Consider the following 10,601-nt stretch of genomic DNA (forward strand, 5'->3'; position numbering starts at 1 on the left):
ATAGAAGTCTGCTATTTGATGCTGAATATTTGTCATTTCAATTTGTTTAGGTTTAGGTTTAGCTTCTAATGCCTAAGCTACCTTTTCTTTTTCTTTTTTTTGGGGGGGGGGGGTGACATAAAATGCAGATTGTCTAGTTTGAAAAGCTTACCCAAGTTACAGAATATGACTTCTTGTGTGTTTTTTTTTTTTTCTTGACCGAGGTGGAAATTCTGAGTTACCATTTGCTACAGGTTTTCAACTAATTCATCACAGTGAACTCTCACACCCCATTTTAACCACTCTGAAGGAAAGATCTAAAAGCAACTTGTTTTATTGATGTGTAGCTTTTAAGATAAAACAATTTCATAAAGCTTTTGTTTTTCATTTTGCTTCACAACAGTTTTGAAGACAAACACACACACGTGGTCTTAAAAACTACAGGCATAAAAATGCTTGTCTTGCACTAATTAAGGGAAGTATAACCAGTTTTATCACATGGTTTTAAATGTCAATCTTTCCTTAAAAGAAATAAAAATGTTTCTAATTAGATGCACATTTCCTGAAAATGCATGAAGCATTTAGACAAGCTTAAATTTTACTTAAAATCTTAGACGATTGATTTGTTTGTAAGCTGGTAAAATTAAAGCTGTAATTCATCATATCATGATAGCAGATATGCTTTTTCAATTGGTATCTGCAGATTTAGTTTATATAACACACGAGGTACATGTGTGTTTGTTTGCTGGCCCTGTTTTTTCTTTTCTTTTTTTTCTTTAACCGTCTTGTATCATAAATAAACAGGATGTGATCTGCATTCAGTTCCCGTATGGGCTCTGTGACAACAGAGAATTTTCCCTTACCTGTAAGTGGTTCACGCATTCCACTTCAGACCTCGCCAGAATCACTTTCACGTTTGTCATTTTCCAAACCAGAAAGAAGTCTGTGTTCCACATATCCATGTTTAATATGGATAACATTAAAATACATTCAACACTGAGTAGTTTGTCCATAGGACTTACAATATTTTTACAAGCAAAACATTTTTTTCTCAAGTTCCAATATAGAATGTGTATTGGCTCTAACCAAAGAAACAAATAAATACATCTCTGCTCATGCTGAGCATGTTTTGATCACACTAGGAGTTTGTTTCTGTCAAAGTCATACTCATCCCTGTTACACATCACTTGGCAGATAAGATTAACTAATTGTTTGTAGATCAGTGGATGTCCAGTAAACAAAGTCCTTTTTTGGGGCCTAGTCTCGGGTTTTTTTGGTGCTAAATGTCAGCTTTTACTCCATTCATATGTTAAACAGAAAAATTAAAACAGAGCTATACAGTCACACTTAAACCAAAATACATTGCACATTATGAAAAACAAAAATGTAGTGGCATCTACTGTACATCAAAATACATTTCCATAGAAGATTTTAACATCATTATAAATACAGGTGCATAAATAATTTCATGTCATCGAATAAATATCTTTAGAAACATATTTACATGTATAAAGGTTAGTTAAAAGTCATTTAATACCTAAATTATACCTGAAATTTCTCCTGAGATTCATCTTAAAATCCTGTAAAGATTCTATATCTTGCACCTACAGATCCTAAGATATCTCATCGTCACTCTGAAAATAGCACCAGTACCTGCCCTTTGCTACCTTCTTGAGCATTATAAAAGACTCACTGGTGTTGTTTAATCGTGACCCACAGGTCATGAACACGTCTGCATCGAGATGGCAATACGACGCCCACGTCAGTCTACAAGGAATATCCCAAATCCTGAGTTTGGTAAGTCCAGTTTCCAGTTCTCTAATTTCTCCTTTAGCACTGTCATCTGAATGTTCAGTCTCTTCCCATGTAATGGTTTCACAGTCCAACACTTCTTGCTCTCAGATGTTTTATGCGACGTAAGCTCCACTTCGCAGGTCAACTTATCGCCCATAGTCAGTCTGAGGAGGCCTGCACGGCATGTGCTGGTGCAGGTGAGGCTGACATTGATGTACACAAAGTAGATCCCCTCCTTGTGTGGCTTCAGGGAATTCTGCTCAGAGTTCCAGTCAAAGTTGCTTCCTAAAGAGGTCCCTTCACCATATGCCGTTGGAGTCCATGTCATGGTGTAATTGTCCAGCTTGCCTGAAGGAGTAGGCAAACATATATACATAAGATGGTGTTTCCGCAGGATAACGTCTATTTTAATAGTACATTTCTTTCTTGCGATGTCTGGATAGACAGTTAAAGACCATGAAAGTGAATGTCTAGGGAAGGGTAATAGGAGGAAAAGGCTCATTGAGAAGGAAACTATTTAGTTCAGCCGCCTATGAATTTCTGCATAACTTTTGGAAGTGTTAAATTCTTACAGGGGTTATAGTTTTTGTTGCATGTGCTGTATGTTTGCAGCAAATAAATAACTTACTTTTTGTGGCCTGCAGGTAGGCAAAGTTCTGCATCTGTTGACAAAACAGAAAAGATATTATGGATTAAAATGTGCAGAGATCAGATTAGAAAGAAAAAAACAGCTGCTTATATACATTTAATGACAATAATTAGAATTAAAAACAACTTTGCTTACCTTGAAGGCTGGAGATGGCGTGTTTCCTCTCAAACTGCCCATGTCAAATTCAAGGGACTTGGGCTTCTGTTCGAGCTGAATCTTTTTTAAAACCATCACTCCGCCGGCAGTCAAAGCTGACACTGCCATGAACAGAAAAATGACGGACATGACGAGAAAAGCGTCCAGACAGCTTCTACGCCGGCGGTCGCTTTTCTGGAGAGCCTCGACGTCCACTTCGGTAGTACTCATTAAGGTTGGCTGCAGGGTGTCTGATCTTCAGGAGAATACAAGTTGAGAAAAATGTATAGCTCCAGTGGTTGGCTCCGTTACCTCCAAAAGATAGTCCGTTCGTTATCACACTGGTCCTGGTCTTGAGCTGAATGAGGCTCCAGACACCATGATGGCTTTTTATATCTATTGTGCTAAGAGGAAAAATGCGGAAGTCATGGGTTTCCCTGCAGCACACACACACACCTACACGCACACACTTTATCACTACTCTGAGATGAGAAAACTAGACAGAAAAAAAAAAAAAATTCCGACGCTGTCCTCGCTGTTGCGCAAGTGCACCTCAGAGTGAGCGTGTGTAATGGAAAACGAAAGTCGCAGTTACACAAAGCCTCCCAGTTCTCTCCAAACTTTGAGGACATTAATAAATTATCACACGTGAGATAATGGTAATAGATTATGAGAATATTTGGTCGTATTGGGAGGAGTGGGGGTGGATGGGACTCCCATCATGGGAGTAAGGGGGGGAGACATGATTGGAATAGGTGGAGCATCTGTGCTTGCGGTATCACTACAGTTCTGGTCAAATGGCCCCCGCGTCTGTGTTTATGTAAGAGGAAAAATATATATATCGAGATGAAAGAAAGTTTTCTTGGCATACACACCTCACCAATCAGATCAGAGCCATGCCAGAGTCTTAGTTGGTCTACAATGGAAATCCCAACATCATGACTGAGACAGATGAGAGCAAAAGACTGACAGTGAAAGGAGAAGACAGGGAGAGTTTCCACAAATGTTTTTCTTAATTTTTAATGCACTTTGGCATTGTTTAATCTCTACCGAACTTGAGCTGAATGGGAAGTTTTGATTTGAGCTAGCATTTGTGAAGAGTTGTCACATGAAGGCAGCTATCTGCACATTATAAGGGCAGAGGCAGCTTCCCTCTGAAAAACAACAACACAAAAACAGATTTTAACATTTGTGGCAACAAAATTTCAAAAGTTTCTCAAACTACAGGTGCTTGCTGAAGTTGTGAGTAGTTGTGCTACAATTCCGTTGAATTCACTTTATTCATTTTACATAATTTAATTTACTAATCTAAGAAAATTAACAAACTCAAAACAGCCTTGTTAAACACTGTCAAACTCAATCCAAATACAATTCAGTCTATTTTGTTAAAATCTATTGCAGTCTAAGTATTTGTATTGATGCTCATTAAAAAGTTGCCTATAGCTACAGGCAGGAATGAAAAAAATATTTTCCGGTACAAAAAAGGCTGACTAAAAACTCCATTTCCTATCTCTGCTATTTTGAATGTTTTCCTTGTTGTCTGCTTAGGTTCACTCTGACTCAAATGAATAGTGATGATGAGCAACAAATTCAGATTGCCCATCCAAATGGTTAAAAATCAGCAGCAGAGGCACAAGACAATTCAGCTGGTTGAGAAGATGCCCCACATATGCATATATGGTAGCTGGAAGTCTTCTTTGGAGCAGGCCTGGATTTGAGTGCTAACCCATGGCTCTTCACTGGATGTCACCCACCTCACTGTCCTGTATCTCTATAAATTCAAGCCTCCTAATGTAAAAAAGCAAACAAAATAAAATCTGATAAATAAAATAAAAAGTCAGCTATGGCCCTGGCATGTGGGATTGAATTAATGCAAGCAGTTCCTCTTTATCTGAGGCTTTCATCAGATCTGATGAGAATCACCATTTTTCATTTTATAGAGATGAAAAATGTGCCCTACCATGCAAATAACACTTTATATATTCTATCTAACAGTGTCTGACACTGATAATAATGTAAGTCCACTGTCTGCAAGTACAAGCAATTTTACTTTGTTGTCTTTGATTCCTTGCCTTATCACTGCCACTTTTTATTTGCTCTAGGCTATACTGTTCATGTCTGATTACAAGGACTTTTAAGCCAATCAGTATTTTACAACAGAATACAAAGAAAAACAGGGTCCCAGATTTTCCTGGATTGCTTGCCAAGAACCCTTTTTTTTTGGTGGTGGTGGTGGTTTTTAATGCTGCAATCTAGCAACAAGCTGATTATGAATATTATACAATCTAACCATTAGCATGTTTGGCATTATGAGCGTATTCGAATTTAGCACGAAGCTCAGTATCCTCACAAAGTAACTACCATAATTGGTAGTTGAACGGATTTGATCATTTCTATTTGAGTGCGGACATCATGCAGTGAGATTGCTGATAACATTTAATCTGTACATGCATGTGTTTGTTCTGGAAGAGCGAGTTTCTGCACCATTTGTTGGGACTTTGGCTTTTTTAAAGTAAAATACAGTAAACCATGGATAAACCACCTGTATTATAGAATCAGCTGAAAATATTTTGTAATAATTATGAAAATTTACACTGGAATTTATGACAGTCACACTCAGAGGCTATTTTTGATTAGATGTGGTCAGCTGTTCAGAAGTCTCCAAGAGCAGTATTAAGGGAATATTTGTGGGTTTTATTTATTGGGGAAGTGTTTGGCTGTATAAAATCAGGCAAAAGACAGGAAGTACTTAAGCTGTTTGCTCAAGATCTGAACAGGCTCAATTATTGGGCAATATGTAGTCATTTAAATAATCTTTAAAAAAAGAATATGTCTAATATGTCTAAAAATCCCTAGAGTGAAATAATGATGATCTAGATGTTATGGTATATTATGCAAAAAACAAGTGAAAGTATTAAGACCTCAAAGTGTCTCAAATACAATTAAATGTTTTTTCATCAGTCTTTTATCTAGAAAATTACTGACAAGAAAAAAACATTGTAGTAGAATTTCCAAAACAGATGTCTCTCATTTTCAAACATATACACTATTTATCCTGTTCTGTCTTGCATTTAGTGCTTCAAGATTTTTTGGAATAGATCTCAGAGACTTTGCACCCCTGAATTTGGGAAGTTCTTCACATTCCTTTCTCCAACCCTGTCACGACCATTGGCTGGTTGCAAAACATCTGTCATGCAACACGTGTCTCCACAGATGTTCTGTCAGGCTTAGGCTATGGCTCTGTAGCCAGATATTCAGAGATATTTCCCAAAACAACTCTACCATTGTGTAAAAGCATAACTTCTTGACCTCTCATGCTAACATTCAGTTCACTTAAAAAAGACTGCATGTTGCACCTTTGTTGTTTTGCTGTAGCAAAAACAAGCTGAGCTTGATTCCAGCCTGGGCCTTTTGTTGCATATTATCCTAGGCCCTCTTTCCTGTCTATGTCCTAAATAAAGGCTACTTAAGCCCAAAAATATACAAAAAAAACCCCTGCTTGATAGCTTTGTAACAACCTTCTGATCATTGTCCGAGATTTTCTGGGGATTTTTTTTCTTTTGATGTTCTTAGAGAGTTTAAGTTAGGCCAGGAACCTTTGGTAATGCAGGTCTGTAAAGTCCACTGGGATGGCCTTTAGTGTGTTAAATAAACTGACCATGTGGCCTTCAAAAGAGGGAAACAAGTGCATCATAGTAAAAATATCAGAAGGAATGAAAATTGAGAAGTGTGGTGCCGTGATGGGAAAGATGAGGGGACTGTTTGTATGTGGGAGTGACAGAAACGAGGAAGTCAGCATGAAACAGAGAAAATGAGAAATTTAGCATTGCGAGTATTTGCTGAAGGTCATATGCTCCATTCAGGCAGAAAACCCATGTATTCTGTTCCTTAATGAAACTAACTACACATGCACAAACATGAACATAAACTCAAAAGTTTCCCTCTAAAAGCAAAAACTTGCAAAAAAAAAAAAAAATCCAACACAGTGATACACAGTATAAATGTACAGACTTTATACATGGTAATGGTAAATGGACTGTACTTGTATAGCGTTTTTCTAGTCTAGCTGACCACCAAATGAGCTTTACAGGATGTATGTCATTTGATCCATTAACTGTGTTTTGTACCGCACTGATAAAGATCAGACATCCACTGCTCCATATTTCCTGACGGGAAGTGAAATTCAAGATTACTCAAGCAAGATCTTATGATGTGTCACATGAAGGAATGAAGAAATTAATTGTTGATGAGAAATGATGACAGGGACGTCTGGATTTCTCTACTCAAGCTGCTGCCCCCGTGACCCGATCCCCGGACAAGCGGAAGATGATGGATGGATGGATGGATGGAGAAATGATGAAACGCTATAAAGAAAAGTTTAAGGTGAGACATGTGCTTTTAGTTGTTCAGGGAATGTTTTCAGTCACTATTTAAGATATTTAAAGAGCATACACACACATATATAGTTTTGACACTGGGTTTTCTGTGGTCAGGATTACCTACTGGACAAAAAAAAACCACCACTGTGATGCGCTGGGCTTTCTCATAGGGAAGTCACTGTCTCTGTTTTCACTTCACATTTAGTAAAGTACAAGCACTTGCTCTCTCTCTCATGCTGCTTTTTTCATTTTCCTCTATGTACAGAAACAAAAACTGTAATCGTCAGCAGATGACAGAAAAGAGAGCTCCACTTGCAGTGATTTTGCTGCCCCCTACAGAATAAATGATAAAAGATTTTTCATAAGTACTAAAAAGTTTTTTTAAGAGTGAGTAAACCATTATAATAATCATGCATGCTAATTATTTTGTTGACTTCATTCCAAATGAATGCACACTCAAAAAAGCCACACTAAAATCTCAAATGTCCTTAAGCCCTTAATTCTATTTATCCCACATAAAACAAGACTACAATGAGTTCTTTTAACAATTAGTGCAAATATAGTCTGAGAATTAAGGGATTAAGCTGGATCGATGGATGGCTGTCACAGTAGCTCCAAGTTTTGGTGTTAAATGGAATTCATATCAAGGCTGTCAAAGTTGATCTGCTAAAAAAACAGGTTAACCACAAAGCAAACAGCTTAAGGGGGAAAGCTCAGCAGGTAATTGTACATTTGTATTCAGCATAATTGCTTTTAAAAATATTCTGTTTAGAAAGAAATTTATACAGTTTTCCAAATGTCAGAAATTTGAGAACAACGGCGACAGATGCTGCAGCTCGTCTGCTCTCTCTTTTGGAATGTTGCACTAAGCATCTTGTTAGCCCGCTAATTTAGCTCTTAAAGGACAAACTAAAAACAGGTTCTTTAGATATTTTCCTTGGCTGGGTATGAGTGTGGGATATTCAGTTGGACCACTAGTTGTTGCTAAATTCTACACACTGGACCTTTGACTCGATAAAAGAGTGAATGAAAACAAAACAAAAAGTAAACAAGAAAACTGCACCATCTAGTTTCAGGCCTGGGAATGCACATGACAAAAAATCAATGTACTTCAAATATAATCAGAAGCACAAAGTTTTAAAGTTCACAAACTTATTTATTGCTGCCTTAAAGGAACAACTTGAAAAAGATGTCTGCTCTGAAGTTGAAGTGCTCATATGAGTTGTATTTCACCACTGCCATCTGTAGAGGTACTTTACAAGATGCTATAGCCTATGGGTCATATTTAACACTTCCTGGCCCAGAGATGTGATAAACAACGTGTGTGTGTGTGTGAGTGTTGTTTTAGGCGTGTATCTAATGTACCAGACCTATCTGACCTAAGAGAGACACTTTATCTGACCCAGTTATTTTGTCCCGTTATGTTATCTTAAAGTCTTGGACCATTCAAGGACATGCATTGCGTTGTATGAGCAGAGTGGAAAAGTACAAACTAGGAACATAGGTAAAATACAGAATATGGATACATAATTTATAAGAACAAAGCCAATTATAACAGTTTCATCAATTTCAAAACAACATTCTCTGACAGCTTCTCTCCCATCGGATGAGTGGGACCTTTTACCAAGTAAGGGATGGCATTACACATGTATTTTGTGTCCAGATCTGCTGCAATCCAAAACTTGATTCCAAACTTGTCAGGCTTGGATGCAATGTACTGCAGAAAGGGACAACGAACCTTTGAAGGAAATAACTCCTCATCCACGGTAACATGTTGCCCTGGACTGTAGGACGACACCCAATTCTGAACAAACCACTGCCAGATGTCTGAAATTGCTGCAGATTTGTCCGTTTGTATGCGCTCCTTGCTGATGTCCTTGTTGTCGAGGCGAAGGTATCGCTTTATTTCAGGAAAGCGGTTACGGGGCATTATGGCTTTGATATCTGGGTTGCCGAATCTATTGTCCCACATGATTCGCATGGCACCAATGTAGCCCTTGGCAGCCCTTCGAAAAAGGATTGCGAGGAACGCCATCAGCTCGAAGACACTCATGTGCCAGCTGGGATTTGTTCTACGGCCCTCCTGGAGTGCAGTCTCTGATGGTCAACAACATGCTGATATCCAACAAACACAGGAAACTTTGAAGGTGACTCGTGATTTTGCGTGTTGCAAACTCTGTTGGTCCTCCAGATCCATTGAATGCTGTCTGTGGAGTTTCATGAGCAGAAAAGTCTTCAACTTTGTGGTGGAACCACACAGATCCATCTTTCGCCTTCACTGTGGATCCAGTTGTTATGCCCACATCTGCAACTTTTTGTTTTTTAACACAAGGGAGGTTAACATGTGTGGTGTCTTCCTCCTCTTCTGACATGGCCTCTGTGTCTGAACTGTTCTGCTCAATCACATACTTGACCACTCGTCTCCTGGTGCGTCTTTGGAGGGGAGGATTTACTGGTGCAACAGCAGTCGCATCCTCATCACTTGACGAATCTGTGACAACGTTTCCATTCTTAAGGTCCACATCTCCACCATCAGATTCACAGTCTGACATGCTCTGTAGAATTGCTAAAACCTCCTGAGCACTGATCCTTCTTGGTTGCCCTGGTTTTGACATTGTGAAGTATGGGCCTGCATGCCAGGCATTCCCTATTTAACATTCACACCTTTTTACGACACTCCCTTCCCCTCCCTTCCTTCATAGAATCTTAATTGTATGATGCCCATTGACTCTTACAAAAGGGCACATCAGCTATAATCAAACCCACGTAGTCAACTTGAAAGAGGCTATTTCTCAGGATATCTCTGCAGAATATCCTGTGTGTACAGATTGTCCTGTGTGTGGGGGTGGGGTAATTAGGCTTCTTCAATCGGAGGCAGTTAGTGGTAAGTTAGAGTTATTCATACATTTGGGGGGGATTTCATTGCAGACTAAAGTCTGCACTTTGGGCCTTCTAGGGTTAGGAAGGAACAAACTACCTGTAGGACTGTTTCAACTGGAGGACTTGATGTCAGTGTGGCATCATATTCATTCCATTTTCTAATACTGAAGCTTCTGCATAAGTTCAATAAAGAAGATTTGTTTACTTGCCTGCCCTGATTACTTGGTCTTTGGGCTTTTTTTTCCATCTTTCTACACTTTGGCATTCTGTCAGACTGGCCTTATTCCTAATTCTGTCATAACTGCTCTGGTCTAGTCTTCTCTTGCTTTCTCTTCTCTTTTAAGAAATCAGTCCAGCTCTTGTTCTTTAGAATTCTCCCCTGCTCTGTCATTTTCCCTCCAGGCTAACATTTTACGTAGCCAGCCTCTTACACATCTCCAAATCTTTTGATGAAGACCAAGGAACTTCAATAGAAATCTTTACCACGTCTTAGGTTTTCTTTACCACCAATGTCTAGACTCGAGGGATTCCTATCACACCCTCTTCCTTCATATTACCGCTCCACCACGATGATACACTGGGGTCTGATCATTTTAAATGTTTTAAATTAATCTCATGTGCATTAATGGATTTTGTTAAAGCCTCTCATTTGATATTTTCTTATTGAAGCAGATAAAATGATGGTTCAGGGATATTCAGAGTTTTTGATCGTTTCTATAACCCATCCATAATCTGCTCTTCTTCAGAACCTTTTGCTTGTCTGTGTAGACAGGTCCTTCAACTTC

At 38.6% G+C, this 10,601-nt stretch overlaps 1 protein-coding gene across 1 annotated transcript; it reads right to left on the minus strand.

Annotated features, from left to right (window-relative positions):
• Window positions 1-927: 927 nt before the first annotated feature.
• Window positions 928-3,121, minus strand: LOC142379378 (uncharacterized). Its single transcript, XM_075464525.1, has 3 exons — window positions 2,558-3,121; window positions 2,402-2,435; window positions 928-2,121 (listed from the first exon to the last, which is right to left on the minus strand). The coding sequence occupies exons 1-3, from the start codon at window positions 2,786-2,788 to the stop codon at window positions 1,742-1,744; spliced, it is 645 nt and encodes a 214-aa protein (XP_075320640.1). The 5' UTR covers window positions 2,789-3,121; the 3' UTR covers window positions 928-1,741.
• Between the last annotated feature and the right edge of the window lie 7,480 nt (window positions 3,122-10,601).

Source organism: Odontesthes bonariensis, chromosome 4, assembly GCF_027942865.1.
Source record: "Odontesthes bonariensis isolate fOdoBon6 chromosome 4, fOdoBon6.hap1, whole genome shotgun sequence".
NCBI classification, from domain to species: Eukaryota; Metazoa; Chordata; class Actinopteri; order Atheriniformes; family Atherinopsidae; genus Odontesthes; species Odontesthes bonariensis.